Source organism: Ursus maritimus, unplaced genomic scaffold, assembly GCF_017311325.1.
Source record: "Ursus maritimus isolate PB19 unplaced genomic scaffold, ASM1731132v1 scaffold_22, whole genome shotgun sequence".
Classification (NCBI taxonomy): domain Eukaryota; kingdom Metazoa; phylum Chordata; class Mammalia; order Carnivora; family Ursidae; genus Ursus; species Ursus maritimus.
This window is the reverse complement of record NW_024424675.1, coordinates 42,547,088-42,574,247: the sequence shown is the minus strand read 5'-3', so window position 1 is coordinate 42,574,247 and position 27,160 is coordinate 42,547,088. Positions and strand designations below refer to the sequence as shown.

Sequence of the window (27,160 nt, the reverse complement as noted above, 5' to 3'; positions counted from 1 at the left end):
GGGGGGCGGGCTGTGGTCTAGAAGATGCGAATTCCGGAGGCAGGTGCCCCCTGCCCCGCACGCCTCCTGTGGCGGCTCCGGCCCCGCGGCCGCCCCGCAGCACACAGCCCGCCCCCGCCGCGCTCCCGGGCGGCCCTGGACTAAGGCATCTCGAGCAGGACCGAGTGTCTGCACAGCCTGTTGGGCAGCCAGTCTGGAGGGCGGCGAGGGCCCGGCCGGGGGCTGGGGGGACGGACCTGCGGGCGCCTGGGGTGCGGGGAGGGGCGGCAGGTGCAGGACGAAGGCTGGCGGTGTGCGCGAGGTCCGGGTTGCAGCTTCTAAGAGCGTTCGGTCAGTCTTTTTCCCCAAAGTCCTCCCTCGAGACGTGGCGGGGCCCAGATTTAGAGAGAAGTGGTCTCCAGTCCACCCGGGGTCAGGCGGGGCTCCTGCGCGGTCTCCGGAGGCACATGTGCGGGTGTGCACCCCGAAGTGCGGCCAGCGCTCGCCCGGCGGGGGGGGTGGGGAGGGCCGGGGTCCCGGGCCGGGCGGCCCTCACTGCATCCTGTCGGGCTGCAGCTGCGGAGCCTGGTACTGCACGAAGGCCGCGCCCGCGGGGGCCGCGGCCGACAGCGCCTGAGGCACGGCGGCCGGGTAGCCGTAGCCCACGAAGCTGGCGGCCGTGGCGGGCGAGGCGGCGTACGGGTACTGGTCAAAGGTGGCCGGCGGGTACTGGGCGTAGGCCGGGCTGGCTGGCGTGTACTCGATGTAGGGCGAGGACAGCGACGGGACTGGGGCAGCCGGGATCACCACACTGGGCTGGACGATGGCTTGCGGATAGATGTAGTGGGGGGTCAGCCTGTGGGGCCAAACACAGAGGGTCAGGGCGAGGCGGCAGACCTGGGGAAAGCTGGCTCTGGGGTGGAGTGAAGGAGCTGGGGGACACTGTGTTCCCCCTCTCCGGTCTATTTCTCATCTGTAAAACAGGTAGGGCCACAGCCCACCTTCCCTGAACACATCAGATGTGCTCCTACCCCAGGGCCTTTGCACTGGCTGTTCCCACTGCCTGCAACGCACTCTCCCTGGCTATCCCCAGAGCTCCCCCTTCTCAGCCACCCCCAGCCCAATCCTAGGCTCCACACTCCTGCCAGCCCACATAGGGCCAGCTATGATTGGGGGGGGCAGATTTCAAAATGATTTACAATTTTCAGATGGTGACAGCACAGCATCCAATCTGGTAAGGGCCTTCTGAGCACAGGTCCCCCTGTGACTGCCCAGCTCACACCCCAACCCTCTACTTCCCTGTTCATCTTCCCAACATCTACCATCCGCCAAGTGACATCCTGCACGATCTACGGCTCTCCCGGGCCCTTCTCCCCTGTTCTGTCACTGACGGCCCAGAACCCGGCCCAGAGCAGCCCAGCGAACGCCTGCTGAGTGAGGGCTACGTGAGTGATGCACGAAGGACATCGATGAAGACGAAGAGGACAAGGAGAGGCCCTGGAAGCAGGGCCGCCAACCAGCTCCGGTGCCCACGGCGCCAGGTCCAAAACACCCTCACACAGTGACTGGTCGGACCTGCCCTCAGGCTGCCCTCAGAGAACGGAGTTCAGGGGGTCAGTGGCTTGCCCCAGGCCCCACGGCGATACAGCGGAGGGGACCTCTGAACCCACGTGTCTGTCCCACGCTGCAGGCTGACATGCATGCCAGCCTTCCAGGCAGGGACGGGGTCCCCTGTGTCACAGATGGGAAAATGGAGGCTCAGGAAGGCAGGGTCGGTGCAGGCCTGCTCTGCCAACCAACCGCTGGGCGGCCCTGGGCAAGTGGCTGGGCCTCCCTGGCCTCCCGGCCTGTTAGCCTCATCGGGGCAGACGGTATGGCCTGTCCTCTGCCTCTTCTCACACCAGCAAGAGGGACACAGGACAGGGCCACACTTGGGGGCCAACTTCTCTCTGCACCTGTCAGTTGGGCCCAGGACCCCTGCCCTGTCCCAGCTCCAAAGAGAAGCTGTTTTGAAAGAACAGCCGCCCCACCCCCTCCCCATGCTCTCCTACAGTCAGCAGAAACAGGGCCGCTTCGGGGGCACGTGAGCAGGACGCACGCTTCCTCCCCCAGTCAGGCCCCCTTAGCCTCCAAGAGGGGCCCTCGCTCTGGCACAAAGACAGACATGCTGAGTGGACCACGGCATCATCTACGGGACCGAGACAAACCAGAGGAGCTGAGCGTCACCTGCAGAGGACGGAGCAGTAGCCAATGTGCCCCCAGAGCATGGTGCACGTGGCGGCCACAAGATCAGGGGCCCAGGTTCAGCCCCAGGCCTCTGTCCTCCCCACCGTCGGGAGAGGGAAGCAAGCCGCAGGACAGAGCTGCCATTGATGCAAAACCGTGATGTTCGCGCTGTGACACTGTTGACGCGACAGCAACCGAATGTGTATTTGCAGCCAAGCTAAGGATAGCGGAGGTTGCCTCGTAGGAAACGGCCTCTTTTACAGGTCCAAGGACTGGTGAGACGCGCTCGGGTAGAATGTTCCGAGCGCTCAGGGGAGGTCTGGAGGCCGCCGGAGGGGGCTGTGGCCCTTACAGGGCGAATGGCTTCACGTGCTAACCAGGAATGAGGGGCAGTGTTCACGAGGGCCACAAAGGACAGAGACACCGACGTGGTCTGTCCACGCCACGATGAGCAACGACGTCTGACACACACACCGGTGTGCACGACTCCTGAGCACGGGCTGAGCCAAAGAAGCCAGACACGAACGGCCATGCACGGTGCGCCCCACCCACAGGGAACGCGCACACAGGCAAACCAGGGGGAAAAGTGGTTAAACCGCCGGGGGCTACGGAAGGGGGCCGGGCTGGGAAGTGAGGGCTGCGGGGCTCCTGTGGGGAGATGGCAATGCTCTGAGTTAGCCGGAGCCAGTGTCCGCGCACGGCTGTGAACGCACCGCACGCCTGAAGACGGCAGCTATTCGGGAAGCGTCCTTACCAGCACAGCGCGGACACAAGAGGGGCAATTCCCGCGACGGGGTGAGCTAGCCCGCGAGGGCAGAGCGCTGGCTGGGCCTGGTGTGGGCGGGTCTGGGACGAGGACTGGCACGGCAGCCCCGGGGATCTGGGAGGGAGTGGGAGTCCGGGCAACACCTGCCTGTGCCTGAGGGGTCAACAGCTCCGACCTCGGAGCCCCTAGGTGGCAGCACCCTGACGGTCACCGCGCCATCACACCCGTGCTGGCGAAGGGCTGTGGCCCCACACCCCGCCCCACCTTCTGCAGCATTTGCCAGGATCCCCGCGCTCTGGCTGGGGGCCACAGTGCCTATCGCCCCCGCTCAAGGAGCCCCTGCAGCCACCTCCTTCCTCCCCTATGTAAACAAGAGCCTTGAACAGAGACGGACCCGGGTTTGAACCCGGCTCTGCACCCCAAGCAGGGCAACAGCCTTCTCCTGCATCTGCTTGGGATTAGGATACGGCGCTGAGCAGACCGCACACAGCTCCTGGCTCCCGAGAGCTTGGACTCCAGGACAGGGACAGACACACAAACAATCCTGCCCATGAACCAGAGGTGGGACTGCGGGGAGCAGTCAGGGAAGGCATCCTGGAGGAGGGAGCAACTGCACTGCGCCTGGAGGACAAGACAGGGCTGGCCGTGGGGAACAGCAGGAAAGGCAAGCATGTGTGCTGGGGGAGGACAAGGGTGCCACGCTGTTCAGAGACCAGATCCCCAGACCCCTTCGGCCCTCCACGCCCCTGTCCCGCCCCAGCTGCACGCCCCCTGCAGTGCCTCCAGTGCTCCCTACCTGGGCCTGTATCCGCCACTGCCGCCCCTGGAGCCCTCAATGCAGGGGTGTCCTCCTGACCCCACCTGAGGTTGGCCCTGTTCCCTCATCTCCCCTGCATCTCAGCTGAGCCGTGGGGAGGGCTCGGCCCCAAGGCCTAGCTCTGGAACATGCCAGGCACACAATGCTGCTGGAACAATGGCCCATCGAGAACAGTCTCCCCGCTGAGAAAGACAAGGGGCTCCAGCAGTCGGGACGCCTCTCAGGAAAGGAGCAAAACGGAGACCCGAGGAAGTGTGTCCTGGTGTGCACCCACCAGGACGTCCCTGGCACCATCAGCGCCCCCACCCGGCTCCGGGAGCCTCAGAAACATTCCTGAGTTGGAGGCTATGGAAGCGTGAAGCCCAGAACTTCTCCAAACATGGGCAGGGATGCCCCTGCCTGAGACACCCCCCAAGCACTTGCTAAAAATGTGGATCCCCTGCAGACCGAGCAGTCAGATAGGGTCTAGGAATCTGCATTTGACAGGCCCCCAGGGATTCTGATCCACACCCACACTCCAGACACGCTGCTAGACCCGGCCTCATGCTGCCCACACAGGAGAAGGACCCAGAGCTTTAAAAATGACAGGTTTCTGGCCATATTTTCCCAAGGTCCAGCCAGCTGAGGCCGTGGTCACATTTACCAAGTTCTACCCTCTCCACTGCTAGGACCAGACCCCTGTCCCGGCCACCATGGGGACACTCCAACATGGGGTGAGCGAATATATTTTAGGTTGGGGAGGAAGGGAGCCCCCGTTTCCTGACACGCCAGGATACCGCATATCTGCATCTATTCACCTACTTCCCTGGAGTGCCCGGCCTCCTAGCACTCTGCAACAAGCCGGAGATAACTGACAAAGCATTTCAAAGCCACAAGAGGGGCTGTGTTACCCCATTTCCCAGAGAGGGACACTGAGGCTCAGAGACGCCTGGATGACTTGCATCGTCACACAGCCAGGGAGTGGCAAAGTGGAGTCTGCCTCCTCATCCACACACTGCCTGGGACCTGTGCCCTAAGGACGGGCTGCTGGCTAGAGCCTGCGACCCTGGGCTCACCTCGAGGGCCAGCCCGGGTCTCCAGGAGGCCACCCAGATGGCAGAATAGCTCCAGTCCACGAGCCAGCTGCCCCCGGTGATTCTGTCCCTGCCGAGGAGCTGAGCGTATCCCCAGAGACCAGACCCCCAACAGGTGTGTGCACCCCTAGACTCGGATCCAAAGGAAAAGAAGGAACGGCGGGTCCTGCCACACAGTGAGGCCGGGAGAGATGACGGTGCTGGGTGAGTCGAGGGGAAGGAGCCGCAAAGCCTCCCAAGGCCGGGGACCAGTCCCAGGCAGTCTCCCCCGCCGCCACGTCAGCCCCCAGCTCTGCCTCTGGACTTGCAGAGGTTGGCCCACCGTGAGACCCAGGACCCTCCGCCGGAAGAGCGGATCTCAGCCAGGGCAACTCTGCCCCTCAAGGGACCCAGGCCATGCCTGGAACATTCCTGGTGGTCACACTGGTGGGTGGAGTCCAGGGATGCTGCTAACACCCCACCAGGCACAGGATGGCCCAGCACAGAGAGTCCTCTAACATCACGGCTCCTCCCACATGGAGAGAGCCTGCCGCAGAGTGAACTACAAAGCCAAGGGCAGATACAAGGCTCTTCGGCGCTTTTGTGACCAGATGCCCTTGCCCAGGGCTGGGAAGGAGGCCAGACGGGGTGGCGGGGAAGAGCTGGAGGGGGGCCCACACGTGTGCAAGCGGCACACACGCACACAGGGAACCCACCGGGCTCTCGGGCGGGAAAGAATGCCCAGCCAAACTGCCTGTCTGAGGGCAGCCCTGCACCCTCCCCAGGCCCACACATGGCAGCCGGGGGAGGTCCCGGCCGCCTGGCACTGGGGACAGGGTGGGTGTGCCCAGCAGGTTCCTCGCTGCCCCACCTACTCCCCAGAAAGGTCAGGGCGCCGCCAGCCTCCACATGCCTGATCGTCAGGCCTCTGAAAAGGGCACGGGCCTCCCAACACTCCAGGCTGATGGAAGGCTGGTCTGCTGGCCCTGCCCACTCACCCTCCGCCCCAGCCCATGTACACCCCATCCAGCTGGCACTCCTCACTCCCACCCCCGATCCCCCAATTCTCCCTGTTCGCCACACTAGCAATCCCCCCACCCGGCCATCTCTCCAGGTCAAGCCTCCATCCACAACATCGCAGCAGGACCGCAGTCCCCACCTCTGCCCCGATCTGGTGGCCAGAGAATCATCTTAAAAACATCCAAGAGACCAGGTCACCCCCAGGACCAGACCCCTCCTGCGGCCTCCACACTACCCAGAACCAAAGTGCTCCCCCTATGGCTTCCCACACAACTAGGCCTCAACTTCCCCAACTTACCTCCACTCACTGCCCCGACTCCCACCAGACAAGACTCAATGAGCTCCTCCACCACAGGACCTTTGCACCTGCTATTCATGCCCTCTGCTCACAGGCTTCTCCCCACAGCTCAAACCTCACCTCCTCAGAGTCCTTCCCTGACCACCCCCCAGGACAACGCCAGCATACCCCACCCACCACCAGCTTTATTTCCCTCTCATGACCTGATACCTCCTGGTCATTTACTTTCTGTTCTGTTTTCTCCAGGAAAACAAAACACAAGCCCTACGAGGGAAGGGACTTGGCATTAACTGCTCGGTCCCAAGCACCTAGCACGTCATCTGTCAAGTGCTCAGGGCCCCAGGCAGGTCCCAGGATCACTGGCACCCAGGTGGCAAAGGAGCCCCCCACCCCCAGGGCTGCCTGTGGTTTCCTGGGGCAGAAGCTGAAGCCCTTTCGAAGGCCCTGGAAGCAGCCCAGCCTGGAACAGCTCTGCTCAGCAAGTCACAGCTTGGGGGGCCCTGGGGAGGCAGAACCTGCCGGCTCCGTTCAAGGCTGGCTTTGGCGCTTGCTATGTGCCTGGCAGCCTCAGCACTGCCTCTGTGGGGGGGTGGGACCGCCCGTGAGGATTTAATGCTCTGTGGCCCCAGAGAGCTTGGCAGCACCAGGGACCCCCCCACCCCCACCCTGGGGCCTGAGGGAGGACAAGGAATAGCTCCCAAGCCAGCCAAGGCGCACGGAAAGTCCTCTCTCTCCCAACCACCTGGCCCCAGCCCCAGAAGAGCAGCCTGGGAGCCCTGGAGGGAGAACCGGACCAGCCAGCAGGACAGTCAGGTCCAGGGTCAGAACCTAAAGGTCAGGTGGCCCCAAACCCCGTCTGGGTTGCTCCTGCCAGGCACCACCATGACCTGCAGGACTGGGGTCTCGCGGCCTCATTACAGTCCACTGGGGAGCTGTGATGTCGCCAGGACCCAAGGCACCCCAGGTTAACAACACAGCCCAACAGCACCCACGCTGACTTGGCCCAATGCAGGCCCAGGGGTCCAGAGGTGAGAACCCTGAGTTTGGATCCCAGCCTCCAGCCTGCTTCCCCCTGTGTAAGCTAAGGGTACCACTGAGCCCGACAGAGCAACCACTGGGTCCCTGGAGGCCCCTTAAGAAGGCAGAGGTCTCAGGGCTCCGAGCAGCAGGGTCTGTGAACTCCCGGGCAGGCGGGGTGCTGACAACAGCCAAGGGCAGCCAGCGCCCCGGGGACAGACAACCGCACGCTCCACACACTCAGAGCAAAACTCAGCGAGAAGGCTCGCAGCAGGCCTGGAGGATTCCATTTCTGAATGCAAAGCCACCCCCCAAAATAAAAAAGGCAAATGAGCCCATTTCACTTTTTCTGCTCCCCGGAGGTTTTTGTCCACCAAGCCGGACACGCAGACAGCCGCTGGGGGCGCGACGCCAGGCCCCGGGTGCGGGGAGGGGCCTCAAGCTGGGCGCCAGCACCGACAGGAAACAGGCCCCGTGCCCGGGAATCCCCGCAGGAGGATGTGAAGGCTCCTGGGGGCCACCAGCCATCAGGCAAGTGTGGGGGCAGCGGGCACAAGGCAGGTAAGACATACCGCCGTGCGACAGTGCCAGGCCCCGGCTCGGCATCTCCACCCCAACGTGTCCAAACCTGAATTCCTACCGTTCCCCCAAACCTCCCTCAAGGCCTATCCAACCTTCCATTTGCTCGGCTCAAAGCTCTGGAATCTTCCTGGGCTCCTCTCTCACACATTCTTTAAAATGTATCCAGAATCCCACAGCTGCTCACCCTGACGTGGGAGCCAGCAGCCATCACAGCCTTGCACGTGGACTGCCACGGAGGCCCTGGGGTCTCCCCCTGGCCTCAGGGGTGCAGGCCTGCCTGGCAGCCGAAGGGATGATCTCAAGACACAAGGGACCCAGCTCTCATCCACTCAGGGCCCACCTCTGTCCCGCATCACTCAGAATAACATCTAAATGCGCCCCTGGGCCCCCAACTCCCCACTTCCTCCCACTGCTCGTGCTGGTGCCCCAGCCCAGCCCCTCTCCCCCCACCTCCTGCCACCTGGGCTCCCTGCACACACCCCTCTGCTCCGGGCTCCTCTGCAACCCTAGCCGGGCCTGGCTCCTCCCCCCCCACCCGGTCCCCACGGCACCCTGGGCCTGCCGCAAAGCAAGCAAGCATCTGCTGACCAAACTGGCTGCGGGGATGCCCGGCCCCCTCCTCCCACCCACGTGGGAGGGGTCAGAGCATGAACGCAGACGTCCTCCCCTGACCCTGCAGAGCCCTCATCCCGTCCACACGGAAGACGGGGAAGCAGAGGCTCCACGAGAAAAAGTCACGGCCATGAGGCATCGCACACACGAGTCGTGCAAAGGGCCTACAGCCTCCTCCACCCGGGCCCGCGGCCCTGCGGCAGGAAGCCTGGGAACCCCTCCCCTGCTCCCCCTGCCCGGAGCACACCCATGCGGGTGCCAGGCAGCCTCTGTCCGTGCTCCGGCCGCCAAGCCTGGACCCGAGGCTCCTGGACGGGGCTCTCCAGGCCTCAGCAGAAGGCCCCTCCTGCCAGGGCAGCGGGCCGGAGCGAGGAGCTCGCCCTCCAGAGGAACCCCAGAGCCGCCCGGGGGCTGGTTTCTGTTACAGCCGCCGGGGACAAACAACAGGTGCGCAGGGGCGGCCCACGGGGAGGGCCACGCGCCGGCCCACGCCTCGCTCCAGTGGGTGCCAAACAGGAAGCTACGGTGTGGGGAGCAGGGCCACCCCAGGCACCCTGAAAGTAAAAACAAGCCAGGTGACGCCACAGCGGGCACCAGCTTCCTCCCAGCCCCCACGGCCTCTGGCTCTGACCTCACTTCCCATCGCGCCCCCCCCAAGAGGCTGACCCTCCTCCCTACCCCCCTGCAAGGCTCTGCCACTCACCCCCCCTCCACTCACACCCCCCCTGGGCCTTTATTTACTTTGGATTTTGAAATAATGGTAGAACCCCAAGAAGTTGCAACAACGTACGGGGAGGTCCTGTGTGCCCTCCTCCAGTGTCCCCCAGTGGTGACGGCTACACCACACAGCGCATTACCACAACCAGGAGCCTGAGGCCAGCTCGCTGCTATTAGCCAGGCTGGAGGCCCTGGTCAGATGTCAGCATTTTTTGGGATGTCCGTCTACAACACTGTATCACCAGCACAGACGGCCCACCCACCATGACAAGCACCACAGAGGACCACTCCCCACAAGGAACTCCCCCCGGCCAGCCGCCTGCTCACTCCAGCCACCACCCTCAGAGTTTTTAATGGTCTGGCTTCCCCGCTGGAAAGTGAGCACCCTCAGGTGGGGAACGGACTGTGTCTTCCTTACGTGAAGTACCCTGGGCCCAGGGCCTGGCTCCCAGCACATCAAAGGCTTGATGAATGAATGAAGGACTCTGAGCCCCTGTGCTCCATGTTTCTGGGGACACGGACATCTTCCTGTCACTCCCCAGTCCCCTCCCACCCTGGCGTCCCAGAGACTGGGCTCAGACCCCTCAGCCTGTGGCCTAGTGATGGCGAGGGCATGGTGAGGGCGGGGGAGGGTTCCGGGGGGGGGGGGCTGGAGTCTCTAAAAGTACGGGGCACGCAGCGCCTGAAGAGCCTTCCGTGGCGGTCGTCAGTCCTGGGGTGTCTGGCTCTGATTTGTCCAGGAGCTGCACAGACGGAGGTGTAGGGGACTCGTGGAAGGAAGGAGGGTGTTGGCGCCACCCAGCCCCACGCACTATGAGCTCAGGCAAGTTTCTCCTCACCCAGCTCACCCAGTGCCTCCACGGGCAGCTGGGGCCTCAGGCCTTGTCAGGGCACTGCCCCGAGATGGGTCACGGACAAATCCCAAGTCTTCCTGTATGGTAGCAGCATCCTGGGCCCCACCACACAGACGGGGAGATGAACCTGGGCAGACCCTAGGATCCCCGCTCCAGCACACGGCGACCCTGCTATCTGGGACCTGGGGCCTGGCCTCTCCCCTGGCACAGAGCAGAACTTGTGGTGAACTGGCATCAAGGCCACAGCAAGGCCCCCTTAAGAACGGGAGCCGGGGCTGTGCCCAGAGAAGCAGCTGGCCCTTCAAAAATAACCCAAGGAGAGGCTCCAAGTACAGCCAGGCCCAGGACAAACCTCAGATCCTGGCAGGCCTCGGGCCCAGGCCTGGACACACAGCCTTTGACACCAAGAGGTCCCTTCCAGGGCAGACCCAAAGCTCTGCCCCGTCATGTGCCCTCTCCAAACGGCTCTGAACTTTCCTGCCTGCCAGCTGCGGACTGTCCCAGCCAGACAGCCAAAAGACGCTCAGCTAGATGGCCTATGGCCTTAGTCATGTCCTCCTATGAATAAATCACTCGTCACCTGCCAAGGAAGGACCCTCCAAACCTCAGGCCTCGGGCCCACATATAGTTACAGGACACAGAGCCCAAGTTAGATCCTGAAAGACCCCATTCCGCTTAAGAAAAAGGAGAGCAGGGGTGCCTGCGTGGCTGAGTCGTTAAGCGTCAGCCTTTGGCTCAGGGCGTGATCCCAGGGTCCTGGGATGGAGCCCCACATCAGGCTCCCTGCTCTTCTGGGAACCTGCTTCTTCCTCTCCCACTCCCCCTGCCTGTGTTCCCTCTCTCGCTGGCTGTCCCTCTCTCTGCCAAATAAATAAATAAAATCTTAAAAAAAAAAAAAGGAGAGCAGAGAAATCCATGCAAAAAGCATAACATGTAAAAAGTTCGCAGGAGAATCTTCGGCGCTGACGTTTACAGCCCAGCAGGCAAGGCTTCTGCTGTGGCCTTGCCCGAAAGCGGGACTGGGGAATCTTTAGAACTGTCTAAGGCATAGGATCAGAGCCAGGAAGGCCGCAGGAAGTTCGGCCAGGCAGGAGAGGGGTTAACTGGTTTCAAAAGCCCGGAGCTGCCCAGCTCCGGCTCCCACCGTGCCCCCGGCCTGCGGCAGGCCTGGCCTCACTGCCAGCAGCGCACAGCGCACCGCTGAGTCAGGCCAACCGCGCTCCCGCCCGATTGTTCTTGTTCGCAAAGACAAAAGACAAAAGGGACGCTGACGGCCCAACTCTCCCAACTGAGGGGCACTGGGGGGGCGGGGACAGACAGCTGACCCCAGGCAATCCCGCCCCGCCTCTCTGGGGCAGCACCCCAGGGGCCCCTCCCGCCACCCTGGAGCCCAGCAAGGCCTGGTGGGAGGCGGCGTGACCCTGAGAGGCTTCGGTCCACCGGCCGCTGGAAATGAAGAGCCGGACGGTCCCTCTGACCTCTTGTCCCTGTTTGGGTCTCCGCCCCTTGGCAACCAGCAAATAGAGCTGGCGGCCTCTTCTTCGGCACGGGTATTCGATGCCGGCTGGAGATTCAGTTACAAAACATTGTCACCTGAAGTCAGGAACGCACGGCAGTAAAATGTGTGTTGACCCCCACTACCCTCACGTGGGTGGCACTTCAAGGGGCCCTGAGGGGAAAGACGGGGGCACCCTTCCCACCCGCCCGCCCCAGAGAGCGGCGGTGCAGACTGTGGGTTCGGAGCCAGCCAGCCTGGTTTCAGATCGCGTCACTCAGGTCACCCTGAACCTCTGTTTGCCTCAGTTTCCTCATCTAGGAAGTGAGGATAACATCGGTTCCGACCTCAGAGGGCTGTTGCGTGGAGCACCCGGCCCCAGGTGCTGGCACTGTGGGAAGCGTGTATTGTTTCCATCGGGGAAACAAAAGACGACGCACCTGGACGCTCAGGAAGAAGAGGTCACCTGCCAAATGGGCCTGGCTGGAACGTGCCAGAGCTGGGATTCGAACCCAGGTCCGCAGGCTCCCGAGGCTGAGTCCTGACAGCTACTGGAGCCTGAGAGGCAGCTACAGTGGATCAAAAAGGAGCTCGAACTTGGGAGGGGAAGGCATCGCTGCATTTGAAACAGGACAGAGCTGCAGGTGCTCCAGGCTCGTGCCCTGAGCTTTGTGCAGCTGGTCCCCACTCGGGCCCCCAGCCTCGGCCTTCTCGGATGGACCTGGGGAACAGAGCCAAGGCTATGGAAAATGAGGAACGCCCTCCCCATGTGACCTGAGCCCCAAAGAGGAAGGACCTAGGTGATGGCAAGTGTCCCCAAATACCTTCCAAGATGGCTCCAGACACTGACGAAGCAGATGCCAGCGCGAGAAGGAAACCCAGAACCACCTGCTCCCAGCCGCCCCCGGGCTCCCTCCCTGGAGAACAGACCAAGAGCTGAGCTCCCACACATGCTGATCCACGCCAAGGCCACCATGCAGACACAGATGCTGCCTGTCTGGGCAAGCACCCCCAAATCACCCCCAAATCAGAGGCATGGAGCAACTCCTCGGCCATCTGTTTGACCCGCACGGTCCACCCGAGCCCAGCGCCCACCCCTGCCAGGGAGCCAGGCTGCTCCTGAGCTGTGCCTCTTTCTAGGGCAGATGCAGACACATGCTCACACGGCTTGAAGCACAAAACCCAGAACCCGGGATTTGGTCTCTGACAGCTTCAGAAGTGCTACCATCCTACAAGGGGCCACCTGTCTGATTACAGGCCTCGCCACCCCCATCAACCTGTTCCCGCACTGGGGCGCCCAGCCGACATCAATCACGGGGCTGGGAAGTCACACCGCATGGCAGGCTCCTTTGTGCCCCTGAAGTGTGTGTGTCCTTCCACAAACAGCTGCCAAGACTTATGAAAAGTTCAAAAAAAAAAAAAAAAAAGAAGGCGAGGGGAGGGTGGGACGGGCCGCACCAAAGCACATCAGACAAAAGGCCCACAGGCTGGGCCCACTCGAGCTGGACAGCTGGCCCCGGTCCTATCTCACCTGCCACAGCTCTCCTAAACAACAGACCCTGGGTGGCAGGGACCTGCTGCCACCATCTGTCAGGCACCAGAGTGGGTCACCAGGCCCAAAGAATGTGGGCCGCACTTCCAGAGCGCTCACGTGCCCCCAACAGGCCCATCCGAAGCTCTCTTCCCATAGGACTGGAAGATGCTGTTACCATCCCCATCTCCCAGGGGAGGAAATTGAGGCACAGATGGCCGTGTAAGCCACCAGAGGTCACACAACCAGTAAGGGGGAAGCCAGAATTTGAATCCAGGCTGGCAGGCTCCCATGCCCACGTGTTGTGGCCTCTGTCGGGAGTGGACAAGCACTCTCTGCCTTCCCTCGGTTCTCTGGGCTTACCCCGCCCTCCCCACCCTCAGAACGCAATCACGTTTCTGGAAGAGCAGAGAAAGTGATGGTCCTCAGATGTGGAAAGGTAGATGCAAATAGCACAACCAATGCTGTGGGGCCGGCGGTCCTGGGAAAGACTCCCTTGGACCAAGGGGCACCCGTGGCCTGCTCCGTCTGGTCTGCCACCCCGCCCACCCCGCCCCCAGCAGCCACATCCACTCACCCATATGTCCGCTGGATCAAGGTGGGGTGCAGCTGCTGCACGCCGATGGCAAAGCCTAAAATGAGACAGCAGTTAGGGGCTCGGCCTCACCCCAGCGAGCAGCAGCACGCAGCCGTACCCACCCAACCACCCCCCCCAACAAAAGAGATAGATAATGGGCTTCCTCTACACTCCCAGGCCGCTGTCCCACCAAGCCGAAAGCTCCCTGCTGAAGCGAGCCAAGGGAACAGGGTGGCAGCAGCCTCTGGGTGTCCGTCCTCCTGATCTCCAGCCCCAGGGACCAACTTCCTCCTGTCCTCCAAGACAGATGACCACTGAGTGATGCTCCCTCCTCCCCCTGCCCCACTGGTACATGTGCCTAGACCAGGGGGTCCAGCTCCCAAGCTACAGGAGGACGGCCCTGTGACAGCTCTGCAAGCACATGATAGCTGACAGCCACTCCTGGGGCAGGGCAGGGAGGGGGGGCCGTTTCCACCCCCACAGATACCAACACTGAATATAGCAATCAAGACGAGCCAGGGAAGGAAAACACGGGCTCTCTCACCCGTCTGGAGGCTCCTCGGCTTGGCGCCCAGATATGCCAGGTTCACGTTGGCCTTGCGGCCGTCGATGTTGGGGTTAGGGTCTTTGCAAGCTCTCTCAGCTGCCGCCCGGTCGGCCATAGTCACCTGGAGGAGCGCGGATGCATTAGGGGCTTCCCTTACTGGGTGGGAGGAGCAGAGGGCTCTGCTCTGGCAAGGGGCCCTCACTTCCCCCTCCACCGGGCTGGTGACCCAGAGCCTCTGGCCCAGTCCCCACTGACCTCCCACCATAGGGCCCTCCCACAGAGGTGCCCCTGGATTCCAGGTCCTCCCTCCAAGTTCATGTGCTGGGAAACCTAGCCTTCAAGGGCAGAAAGGATCCCCAGGGGACACACGGCACCTTCCCCCCCCCCCCAAGGAAGGCAGGGGCCCCAGCCTGTCCTGCCTGCCAGTGGGGGGTGCAAATTTCCTCATGGGAGGGGTTGGGGGACGCTAGCTAAAAGGGAAGTAGGAGACAATTCTTCATGCCGTTTTTTTTACTTAAAGTGATGTTTATTTGGGGCGGTTAAGCGAGCTCTTGTAAAATACTGGAGGGGAGGGGGTGCTAAGGGCCTCCAAAGCGCCCCGAGGAGAAGCCTCTGCTCCTGCTTGCTTGTTGCTCCAGGAAGTCCTGGCAACAGCCGACTGTCCCCAAAACCTCTCTGCAAACTCAGAAGTGCTAATTGAACACAGCGGCTCTCCCTTTTAAACCGGGAGTGGGGTGGGGGTGGGGGCAGGGAGCCGGGTAGCGGCGGCCGGACCGGCTGTAGCGTGAACCTCCACCCCCGAGCCCAGGAGGGGGCGGCAGGTGCCTGGGCGGCTGGGCGTGCACCCGCCGGCTGACTCAGTGCCCCTGGCGCGATAAGTGCGGGGCGGGGTGCGCGCCCGGCCGCGGAGCCACTTACGAAGCCGTAGCCGCGGGACTTGCCCGTCTGGCGGTCGGTGATGACCACGGCCTCCTCGATGTCCCCGAAGCCCTCGAAGTACTTCCTGAGCGAGGCGTCGGTGGTGTGGTAGGGCAGGCCGCCCACGAAGATCTTGGTGAACGTGGTGTCCTTCTGCGAGCCGTGCATGGCGCCGGGGGCGGCCGGGGGCCGCGGGAAGCCCGCGCTCGGGGCGCACGGCGCGGGCTGCAGCAGCATGGGGGGGGCGCCCCGCCGCCTACAGACCCGGGCCGTGCGGCGCTGCGCTCATGGGCGGCGGCGGGGAGCGAGCAGGGCAGCAGCGGCGCCGGTCCAGCCGCCGGGCCCGTCCACTCACGGGCCGCTCGCGCCGTGCGCGCCTTGCTGCGCTGCGCTGCGCTCCGGCCGGCGCTGCGGGCACTCTGCGCCCCGGCGTCCGCCCCCGGGCTTTGTAAGCGGCCCCGCCCCCAGCCCGCCGCGGCCCCGCCCCCCAGCAGCGGCCCCGCCCCGCCACGGGCACGCAGGGGCCGCCGGGAAGCGTAGTCCCGGCCCCGCCCCGCCGCGCCCCGTGGGCCGGGGAAGCCCTGGGGCGGGGCGGGGCTTGTACCGTGGAGGGGGCTGGGGCGCGGCAGGCCGGCACCTCGGTCCCGGAGGCCCTCTGCATACCCGCCGGACTCCAGCCCCCTGCCCTCGTGGAGCGCACAGTCTAGTGAATTAGAGGTAAGCGGTGATGAGCATCCCGTTTATCGAGCCAACATTTATCTCAGGGCGAGGTAAGATACAGCAACATGTATTAACAGGTGAAATGGTTTTTGTTTTATATACAGATATGATTCACTCGACGAATCCTTTTCAGGGCCCCTCATGCGACAGGCACTGCCATGGGGCTGCATGGATGCACAGACCATACACTCTAGCCCCACGGAGCCTCTATGAGTAAGGCAGGTCAACGTTACAAACACAGTGTTCAACCAGGAGTGATACAAACCCGGGATCTGCGATCCAGGAGGGTCCAGGGTGGCCCCAGAGGCCCCCAGAGGAGGTGACTAGGCAGGGGGAGTTGTTCTGGCCTCGGCAAATATCCCCAGCTGATATCAGGGATTCCTCCCTCTGTGTGGGTGACCCTGGGGGAAAAGCAAGCTGAGGGTGGTCCGGTCCACTGTCCCTGTCCCCAGCCACAGGAACAGGCCAGGCCAGGTCCTCTGTGAGCTCCACACCAGGCAGGACTGGCTACAGAACTCGATCAAAGTTACTAGGAATTTCACATCAAACAGTAGAGCATTAAACCTAGCACGGGGCCTTTCTGAGCTCGGGGCCCTTGAAGCCTTCCCCGCTGGTGGGTCACACCTCCGTGCACCGCAGAGCGCTGCTCTGGGGCCTCGAACCCTCCGCAGGCCCAGGCACAGCTGTGCACACACTGGCGCAGTTGAGAACCGCAGCTCTAAGTGGGGTCACGTGGGGCCGAGCCTATCGCCTCCTCCGGACAGCTGGACACGGGCCGGGGTCTGCGGGACTGGGAGCGGCACGGCCAGCCATGTTCCCTAGTCTTTCAGGTGTTTATCCAGCACCTTCTCTGTCTAGGCTTTGTTTGACTCCAGGCCGAGTCGGACTGTCTCAGGTCCCTGGACCCCGACCCTGCTCTCTTTCCTTCCCTCAAACCTGTGCCCTAGCCCCCGCGATGCTGCGAGGGGAGCCCCCAATCTTCAGCAGGCCTCCTAGGGACACAGTTCTCTGTCCCCCTCATTCCTCAGTCCTGTCGCTCATGTTCCTCCAACACCCCAGCCACACTCCTGCCTCCTTCCGGGCCTTTGCCTCATTGCTTGCCATTTATTCTGCTTTTTTATTTCCTTCAAGGTACTTGTTTCCAGAGGCGTGTACGGCCTCCCTCTTCTGCTAGGTGGGACCTTGGATGTTTTGCTCAAGCTGTAAGGCCGGGCAAGCAGAGGGCTCTCGGGAAGTGTTTGTTGAGTGAATGCACGATGAAAGGGAGGTGAGGAGAGCGAGCTCTCCACCAGACAGGGGGCCCTTGGAGCGCCCTTTGGAAACTTTAAAGTGCGGTCTAGACTTGTTTCCTAGAGGCCAGGGAAGGCGGCCATCACCCGGCCGCGTGATCTTGGGCAAGCTGAGTCCCTTCGCTGGGCCTCAATTTCCCTTTCCGTGGCAGACAGGGCCTCTCGGGGGCTGCCCAGCCCGGGCCAGGAGGTTCTTGGGCGGGGTGGGCGGAGCCTTTGCCCGGGGCGCCGGCAGCCGCGGCTCTCCGCCTACAAGTCCCAGAGCCGCCCGCTCCCGGCCCCTCCCGGCCCGCGCCCGGCTCCGCCCACCCCGCGCCCCGAGCCCCTCCCGGCGAAACCCCCGCGCGGGAGGAGCGCCGGCCTGGAGCTCGGCTGCACGCCGGGTGGCTGGCGTCCGCGGAGCACGTGCTGGCGCCGCGGGGGCCTGGGGTTCCCCAGCCGGGGGCGACCGCCCGGGGCGGAGACACAGGCTCGGAAAAGCGGAAAGCGCGGGGTTCTGGAGGGGCGTCTGTCTACCCCGGGCCAGGCGGGCTCGCTGCGTGCACCTCGCGCTCCTGCCTGGCCCGGAAGGGGGACCCCCCCCCCACCGGCGGGAGGCCCTATGTGCCTTAACGCGCGGATGCCTGGGTAGGGGTTCCTTCGCTTGTTCACCCCTGGGTTTCTGCATCCCCGACCTCTCCCGTCGGGTGGCCGCATTTCCCCGTGCCCCCATTTCCGCTTGGGAATCCGCTATTCACCCACTCACCGGACATATCCTTATTAATGGTCCATTAGGGGTCAGGCCAGGGTTCCAAGCCCCAGGACACTGCAGATAGGAAACAAGCATACACCACGACCACCCGCCCCAAGGGCTTACATTTCAGGAGTGCAGAGAGATGAATGAATGAATGGTGAATATTATGTTTGTATTTAGGTAATTTTTCTAGGGTGGGGAGAAGGGAGCAAAGAAGAGGAGCAGAGAGTGATAGGTGTTCTTTAGAGTCAAGGAAGGCCTATGGGAACTGGTGAGAGCCAGAGCCATTGGAGGACAGGGAACAGCAGTGAGAACAGAATGCAAAGGCTCAGAGCCACCAACATTTATCCAACATTTTTTGAGCGCTGGGGACTTTCATGTGGTCGATCCTCACACACCACTAATAATGATAAAGTTCATTGTTTGGGGCCAGGTCCTTGACTAGGTGACCTTACATATATTAGATGACTTCACCTCAAAACAGTCTTTGTGATCTGTAAGTACCATTGACCCAGTTTGAAGGGGGGGGGGGCGTAAATGATAGCCGATCTATGAGCTCATTTATTCTCCCCACAGCCTTGAAGGAAGACTTGTCTCCCCACTTTGAGGGCTGGGCGTGGGGGCGGGAGGGGACCACAGAGAGATTAAGTGAAGTGAGAATGAAGCAGAAGTCTTAGGGGGAAAGCCCAGACTCACGACTCCAGTCTGGAAACATGGGTCCTTGTCTGAGACCATGCCTGGGTGTGGGCACTTGTTGTGGGTTGAATTGTGTCTCCCCTCCAGAGATGTTCAAGTCCTAACCCCTAGGACCCATGAATGTGGCCTTATTTGGAGGTAGGGTTTTTAATAATATAATCAATTTAAGAGAAAGTCATACTGGATTAGTATGGGGCCTGACACAGTTAGCATGGTCCTTACAAGAAGGCCATGCAAAGCTGTACTCACGTGACACCAGAGCAGAGGCTGAGGAGATGCATCGCGCGTGCCGTGATTGCTGGGGGCCCCGCCAGAAGCTAAGGGAAGGGCACGCGTGGAACACGTGCTCCCTTCTTCGTGCGTTCAGAGGGAGTCCCGCCCTGCTGACGCCTTGACTTCGGACTGTGGCCTCCAGAACCACGAGAGAATACATTTCTATTGTCCTAAGCCGCCCACTCTGTGGTCACGGGCTGTGGCAGCCCTAGGAGACCCACGCAGGTGGAGGCGCTGAGCAGGACAGAGCCCTGAGCACATGAAATCCCACAGCCCATCACTCCTGGGGCTGGGAAAGGCCTTCAGGGCCAGCCGAGGGTCCTGGGACTCCTGGGTGTCACTCCCAGACCCAGGCCTGGGAAGCAGCCCTGTACCGCCCTGCGCTTCAGCTGCTCACCCCGGAGAGGGTTCTTCTACTTACAACATCACCCTCCTCCCTACCCGACCCCCACTGGAATTAGAACCCGGACCCGCCTTCCCTGCGCCCCTCCTGGCCGTCTCTGGAGCCTGGGTTCTTTCCCATCAGCGAGCAGCCAGGCTGCAACCCCACCATCCCCAGCTGCATCTCAGAGACACTGTGTGGTCTCTAACATCCCTCAAACGCTAGTGTCCCTGCCCAGCCCTCTTCTCCACCTCTGCTCGTTTCTCTAGGGACCGGCCGGCTCCCTGCCAGAGGCCAGCTCCGAGAGGACAGGCCACTGTCTGCGTTGTCCACGGCCGTGTCCCCAGTGCCTGGCACAGGGAAAGCACTCAGTCCATGTGTGCTGAGTGAGGGAAAAACACACGAAGAAACCCATTCCAGAACACTGGGATTGGGGGTGTGCAGGGATCTTTGTGGAGACCCAAGGAACTCATGGTTACTGTGGATTCGAGCCAGGGTTGCCCTTCACCTCAAAGCCAGGCTGCAGGGGGGAGCATGCAGGGCCCCCGGGCCCACCTGCACCCTAACTGGGGGCTCAGGGAACCCTGAGACAAAACATCGATACAACAGACAAAAGAGGAAGCTGGGGAGACCTCGGGCTTGCAGTCTTTCTCGTGTCAGCCGAGCCCGACCGGCCTGCGCTTTCAGCTTGGCCAGGCCCCTTTCGGCTCACCCTCCGCAGGTGGGGAAAGCCACTCTGCTTTCTTGGAGGGCAGCGGCGGGGGCAGAGCGCAGGCCAAGCCCAGACAGCCCCACGCTCGTGCCCTGCACACGTCACACGTCTGCCAGCGACAGGCCCCCTGGGCCTCAGTTTCTGCAGCTCTAGAATGGACGTCATGGTAGCAGCTTCCTCAGAGAGGCTCTTGTGAGGCTGCAGGAGGAAAACACAGAAAGTGCTGAGGTCATCCTCACACTGAGTGGGAGCTCGGTAAATGCAAACTCCTGCAATTTTCGTGTTTTTTTTTTTTTGTTTTTTTTACCAACACGCCTCAGTCTCCAGCCTACACAGCAGCCTGTGGCCAGGTGGGGAGGTGGGGACCTTGCCAGTCCTCCCACAAAGGCTCCTTCAGGGGTTCCCATTGCCTGCGCGACAGAGTCCCAAACCCCTCTGTTGGAGATGCCCTCCCGAGCCCCAGCCGTGTCCCCTCTTGGGCCCTCAGCTCCATGTGGGCCTGGGACCCTGGGCAGCCTGCTGAGACCTGGCCCTCCTCAGACAGGTGGTTTCAAACAGCAAAATGGTCAGACATGCAAAGGAAAGTAATCACATTAAAATACAGCTATTAAAATATTTTTTAAGAATGAGCGTGTGATACAGGAATGAGCGTGTGATACAGGAATGTGCGTGTGATACAGGAATGAGCGTGTGATACAGGAATGTGCGTGTGATACAGGAATGAGCGTGTGATACAGGAATGTGCGTGCCCTTTGGGTGATGCGTTAAGTCACAAGAGCCAGCGGCGGCTTTAACGGTGCTGTGGTCGTGAAGGAGTGATGAGCAAAACACCCGCGAGCACCGTGCCGTCCGTGCCACGGAGCCACTGGGGTTCAGGGTCACGGCTGCTGCCGAGAGCGCCCGGCTCACCTGTGCGGGTCAGACTCCGTGAAGACTTTTTCCGCATCGAGTTCGCCTGCGCTCCGTCCCTGGGCTGGGTGGCTCTGCGGGCCCAGCTCAGAACTGCCTGGCATTCGTTCCTACGCTGCGGTCACAAGTCAGCCACCATTTATGGCCTAAAGCAACACAGATCTCCCCTCTCCTTTTCCTTATTCCCAAGGTCAGAGCCCAGCAGGGGTCTCCCTGGAGGAAAGCCAAGGTGTCCGCAGGGCTCTGGGAGGCAATCTGTCCCCTTGCCCTTTCTCTGCTTCTGGAGGGTGTGGGTTCCTTGGCTCGTGGTCCCCGCCCCCATCTTCAGAGCCAGCTGCTCAGCGGTGGGTCCCATGCCGCCCCACTGTGACGGTCTCTCCCTCTGCCTCCTGCGTCCACTGCTAAGTGGAGAAGGGTCTCCCCGTAAGCAGCACGGTCTCCCCATCTCAAGGTCCAGAGCCTCAGTCACATCCGCAGAGGCCCTTTTGCCACATGAGGTAGCATGGAAAGTAGGGGCCATCTTCGGGGCTAATGGTGGTGTTTCGTCAGTGGACAGCTTGGGCCACTGCCTCGGTCCACCTTAGAAGAGTGGCCAGCGCTGATGTGAAAACATGGGTGATAAACATGGCTGTTCTCACTCTGAAGGCCGCACACCTTTTGGCACTCCACAGGTGAGCGGGTGTGCTGGGAAGCCCCTCGCCCCAGTGTGGTGTGTGGCTGATCCCTGAGCTTCCAGAACTCCGTGAGAGCCAAGGCCAGGGAGAGGCAGAGCCTGCGTCTGCAGTGGGAGTGAGGGTCCCCTGGGGAGCGCTGGTCTGGGGGTCCTGCCCCCACAGATGCTGCCTGGCAGGTGCATCAGACACTTGCCCCAGGAGCCCAGGTGTGTGTTGGTGAAGGTGCCTGCAGGTACCGTGTGGACCCGGGGTCTGTTCTGGCTCGATGGTGGGGGCAGGGTCACTGTGTCACGCATCTGAAAGGTGAACAGCAGCTTCCTGGGAACGCTGTCCTCGTCAGCTTGGGCTGCTGTGGCCAAAGGCCAAGACTGGGGGGTCTTAAATGATAGAAGTTTATTTCTTCACAGTTCTGAAGGCCAGAAGTCCAAGATCAAGGTACTGGCAGGGTTGGTTTTTGTGAAGCCCCTGTCCTTGGCATGCAGACAACTGTCTCCTCCCCGTGTCCTCACATGGTCTTTCCTCTATGTCTGTGTCCTAATCTCTTCTTAGAAGGAGACCAGACATACTGGTTTAGGGCCCACTCTGATGATGTCATTTAATTTAATCACCTCTGTAAAGACCCTGTCTCCCAATGCAGTCACATTCTGGGGCACTAGGAGCTGGGACTACCACAGGAATTCTGGGGGGACACGATTCGGTCCACACATATACCTACTTTGCTTTTGCAGGCAACTCTCCGTTAGAATTGTGCTTGGGGTCTCCCATGCGGGTCAAGGGGCCCCTCCTGCAAAGTCCCACTGAGGTGGCCAAGGCCTGGGGTCGTGTTACTTGAGGTCCCAAGAGATGAAGTGACCCCTGACACAAGGGGACGTGCCATGAACCTAAAGACAGTGGGAAACCCCATGCCTCAAAGAATTCCCTCAGTAAAACTCAGCCTCCATTGCACTTTTGCTTTAAAGGTCAAGCCCAGGGCGCCTGGATGACTCGGCTGAGGTTAAGCATCTGCCTTTGGCTCGGGTCATGGGCTCAGGGTCCTGGGATCGAGCCCTGTGTTGGGCTCTCTGCTCGGTGACGAGCCTGCTTCTCCCTCTCGCTCTGCTGTTCCCACTGCTTGTGTTCTCTCTTGCTCTCTCGTCAAATAAAATCTTAAACATAAAATACAATACAATAAAATAAAATAATAAAATAAAATAAAGGTCAAGCCCAGGGCATCTGGGTGGCTCAGTCATTTAAGCATCTGCCTTGGGCTCAGGTTGTGATCGCGAAGTCCTGGAATCAACTCCCATGTCAGGCTCCCAGCTCAGCCCTGTCCCTCTCCCTGCTCCTTCTCCCTCTCTGTCTCTCTCTCTCAAATAAATAAATAAAATCTTTGAAAATAAATAAATAAATAAAAGTCAAGCCCAGAGTCAGAAAGAAGCGGAGTGGAAATGCAGGTCTACCTGGTGCTGGAGGAGGCCCGAGGTCAGGAGGGGGGCGCTCAGCCCTGCTGAGGAAGGCCCTGGGGCACGCAGAGTCAAAGGCAGCCCCTCCAGGCCCTGGAGTAATGGTGACACTGCCCTTCGGGCTACCAGTGGTGGCTTAGTGCCGAGGCCCCGGAGCAGAGGGAAGGCCTCATGCTTCTGAGCCTCCCCGTCGCGGAGAAACGGGAGCAGGAGGTGGCACAGCTGTGCCCACATAACCGGATGGCCAGTGTCGATTTGGCACCCCAGGGTGCTGGTCGATGAGCTGCTTCCTAGCACTTCTGTCCACCCCCTCCCTGCCCCTCCCCCCTTTCCCCGGGGGAAACTCCAAGGATAAGATCTCCTGCCAGTTCTTTTTAGGGGCTGACTCACATTTTAAGCAAGTATGCAACAGGCTTTTATTTGCTTTGGAAACAGCTCTCACCTTAGTATTTCTCAGTATATTGATGCAAAATTCACAACAGACGTACTTACAGCAGACTATAAAATGATCTGGTCTGCTCATATGGGCCTTGTGGTGACGCAACACCCGTTGTGATAAAAACTCAGAAAAAGAAAAAAACCCAGCTCTCAACAGGACAGCCACATGGTTCTCCTGCCTCCCCCCACCTTCTGCTGATCAAGCTCTATGGAATCAGGGTACCCTCACTTTGCGGGAGCTCCCGCTGCTGAGCTGTGAAATGCTGGCGTCTCCGGGCGTCAGCCCAGCCCCTCTCGGGAACAGGGTGCTCACACGTTCAAACGGCCGCCTCCACCTGCAGCCAGGATGGATTTCCCGCCGACAGCACATGTAAGTCTGGAGTGTTCGAAGTTACTGAAATTAGCCCCCAGAATGGCCCTGTTGTCCAGGGGCACCCATCCGGGATGGAGGTTTGCATGTCCTTCTCTTTCCTTCCCAAAGCAGGGCAGAAATAATGCCGAAGGGTGAGTGGGGACTCAGAGTCGCCCACACTACAGACAACAAAACTTCAATGTCCTATAAGGAAACTGGGGGCAGGAGGCATTAAATCTTAAGTAGAAAAATCAGGAATCTGACCTCTGAAAAATTATCGACTTCGGTATTTTCTAAGGAGGCCATCAATCCTTGCAAAGATAAGTGATTAATTTTAAAGGATACTTTTTCTAACAGGATAAATAATCCTTCAACCCCACTTCCCAACTATCTTACAAGCTTAGTAACAACACCAAGTGCAGAGCCAGCACTCATGCCTTTGAACAAGCACAAGTCCAAGGAATAGAATACAGAACATATCAACCCCCCCCACCCCACCCCCGCCCCAGCCTGGCACTGGGGTCGTGGGCGCCATCTGCTGGCGGCCTGGAAACACAGCCTCCAGGCTGCGAGAAGCCGCCTTCAGACAATGGAGGTCCTGGGATGGTCCGGTCTGTGGACATTTTGGCCCCATGGGAGAGGAACTTCCCACGGATGTCATCCCACCTGGAAATTAACAGCAGTAGCAGCTAGAATCTGAGTACTCATTATGGGCCAGCCACGGAAGCACTTTGCAAGCCTTAACTCTGAATACTCACACCAATCTTCTGCTTTTAATGTCTCCCATTCTACAGATGAGGTCCCTGGACTCAGAGATGTAGAAATCACCTGCTCAAGGTCCCGGAGCAGGGATATGGAGGCAGGTCAGCCTTGTTCTTAACTACGTACAATGTTATAAAGGTATTTCAAATGTCCTCTTAGACAGTCCTGCCATTTGGAGGGAAAATGCAAGGAAACAGTCGTGACTGGTCCTCATGGCAGTACTACCCGTCTTCAACCACGTAAGATGTCACAGGGAGAAAAATCCCAGTCCAGGACACGATTAACGTCTGTAATACATATACGTGTGGACACGTACATACACCCGTAATGGTAACACATTGAGCAAAACAATGCTTGCCATTACTGTGTGCGAGATAGTGGAATATATAAAATATATTTTAATGTAGTCTTGCAGCTCTATTTAAAAAATGCTAGTAGCGACAACTACAGTCATTTCACAACCTACGAAGGGATCATGATTTAATCTGGAAAATGCCGACTTCTGTGTTCCTACTGGGTTTGGCATTTCTCACAGAGCTCCCTCCTTCAAAAGAAAATCACACTTTGGTTGGATAAAAAAAAGGGAAAAGGACTTCCCAAGTCACTCCAAAAATGGCACAGCCCAGCAGCCTAGAACATACAGAATAATGTCCTGTTAATCGAATTTTCTAGTGAGGTATTTTGTCCCTCAAAGATGATGTTAGGTGGTATGTTTTAACTTCCGTCGTATTATTTCATGGCTTGTTTTTATTGTCTTATTTTGTGTTAATTTTTATGGTTACTTTCTAACTTTGGGCAAAAAATAGTTTACCGTATATGTAAGTTTTTTAAGTTTATGGCAGTGACTAATTTCATGGGGCAACCATGTGTTTTACAAGTGGATTGACTTTAAGAAAAATAAGGAAACAGCAGTAAAGATGGTGACCAGACAGATGTGATTAGGAAGCTGCGCCGCAGCCCTGGACACACCACCAGGCGTCTGAGCCGCTTCCCCCTCGGCAGAATCCCGCCTCCCGGGAAGGGCGAGGACGTGTGGTCCTAAGCTGCCTGCTCACCCCGTTCTACCAAATCCCACCCGTGGCATCCTCCTGTCCAGGCTCAGGACAGACGAAGCCGCCCCTCACACAGGCTGGGCGGGCAGGGTTCCGCAGGCCCCCTTCGACGGCAGAGGACTCTGGAGAAGCTCGCAGACATGCATGCAAACGCCCGCATTTCCAGGCCATTTCGGTGTCTGTCTCCCAGAACACGGGATCAGACCAAACGTGGCCGGAACAGAGGTGTACCTTCCTGCACACGACTCCCACCTCCCCGGCCCCGCCTCTGACCTCCACCTCCTTTCACGTGAGTTCTCACGGCCAGGCCAAGCGTGGTGTCATGAGCAGAGCAGAGCAAAGGCCTAGCAAAACCAAATGGAGACATCACGCGAAAGCAACCTGTGAACTTTAGAATCTGGCTGGTAGATACCTGTTCACTGCGAAGCTGTTCCCACTCCCCGACATGTCTGGGAATTCTCATGATAAAATGTTAGAAAACGTACGTGAACAAGACCACCTGTCTTCTCCATGAGGCTTACACACCCCTCTTTCCATGAAAGCGGGACCTCTGGTTTTAACTGGGTGTAAATCTTTTTATTAAGCTTTTATTTGAGAGCAAGCAAGCACACGCACAGAGGGAGAGTGACAGGGAGAAGCAGACTTCCCGTGAGCAGAGAGGCCGATGTAGGACTCGATCCCAGGACCCTGAGATCATGACCTGAGCCGAAGGCAAACCCTTAACCCACTGAGCCACCCAGGTGCCCCATGGGTGTCAATCTTTGATGGCACAACTCGTCATTTGTTAAAGCCGTCAAGATTACACTTGTATCTTTCTCAACTAGAAGATGCCAGCAAATTTATGAGCAGCGTACAGTATGGGGATCTGCAGAGGTGATGTTTGACATGGGGAGCTCCTCAAAGACTCCATATCCTTTTAGGAAACACAAAAACAAGTACCCTAAGAAGCTCAGTGATTTCAACAAGTATTTCCTGGTTCATCACTAGCAAACCCGTATCAGGCTTTTATGCTCTAGGTTCTCGGCAGGCAGAGAAATGAGCCCTGGCGCCATCTACCAGGGTTCACATCCCCATGGGCACCAAGGAGCTCCCTCACTCCTGGTTTCTAGCATCCCAACATGGGTTACTTTGGTAAATGGACTTTGGCAAATGTTTTTAAATTAACCAATGGCACAAACGATCTATCCCCTTGGTAATGTGGCGAGGCGCAGTCTTGGAAAAGCACACTCTACAAAGCTCCTGGTTTAGACTCATGATCCCGAGGTCCTTTTCAGCCATCGCCAGTCACTAGCTTATATAGAGAATTATGAAACTACGGCTACACCAATGCTTGTAAATCCTGCCCACCTGCCCGCAAAGCCAGCTACCGCTAAAACCAAGCTTGACCCTCCGCACAGCGGCCTACTCGGCCCATCTTCCCACGTGCGCAGGGCTGATTAATGAAAACGGAGGTGTAAATAATTAACTTGAAAACTCAGATTTTTTTTTTTAAGCCAGTGCGCCTGCCTTTCTCTCTCAAAAAATACATTTTTCATGCAAAAAGATAGAGCCAAAGAGTTAACAGGTCTGATTTTACTTGTGATCTGACTACCAAAGAATTTAAACCACTGAGTGCAGGCAATCTCTTCCAGTAGAAAATTTTATTTTCAATGTTTTTCATGAGTAGGCAAACACAACACACAATATTGTCAAAGGCAGATTTCCACTCAGCAAGTCAC

The 27,160-nt window shown here is 59.6% G+C and overlaps 1 protein-coding gene and 1 long non-coding RNA gene across 6 annotated transcripts in view; one reads left to right on the top strand and one right to left on the bottom strand.

Moving 5' to 3' along the window:
- Nucleotides 1–15,272, bottom strand: part of RBM38 (RNA binding motif protein 38) — a 39,413-nt gene extending 24,141 nt beyond the window's left edge. Inside the window, exons 1-4 of one of the 5 annotated variants that reach the window (XM_040638499.1) lie at nucleotides 15,009–15,261; nucleotides 14,088–14,211; nucleotides 13,544–13,598; nucleotides 7–835 (exon numbers count right to left, since the gene is read on the bottom strand). In XM_040638499.1, coding sequence (XP_040494433.1) covers nucleotides 532–835; nucleotides 13,544–13,598; nucleotides 14,088–14,211; nucleotides 15,009–15,245 — 720 coding nt within the window. In that variant the 5' untranslated portion in view covers nucleotides 15,246–15,261 and the 3' untranslated portion in view covers nucleotides 7–531. Of the gene's footprint in view, nucleotides 1–6; nucleotides 836–13,543; nucleotides 13,599–14,087; nucleotides 14,212–15,008 lie in introns of those variants that run through there. The other 4 variants (XM_040638500.1, XM_040638501.1, XM_040638502.1 and 1 more) reach the window with 4 other exon arrangements.
- On the top strand, nucleotides 3,903–7,518 carry LOC121104627. Its single transcript, XR_005836985.1, has 2 exons — nucleotides 3,903–5,065; nucleotides 6,405–7,518. It is a non-coding gene; the product is annotated as an uncharacterized LOC121104627 (long non-coding RNA).
- Nucleotides 15,273–27,160: the final 11,888 nt, after the last annotated feature.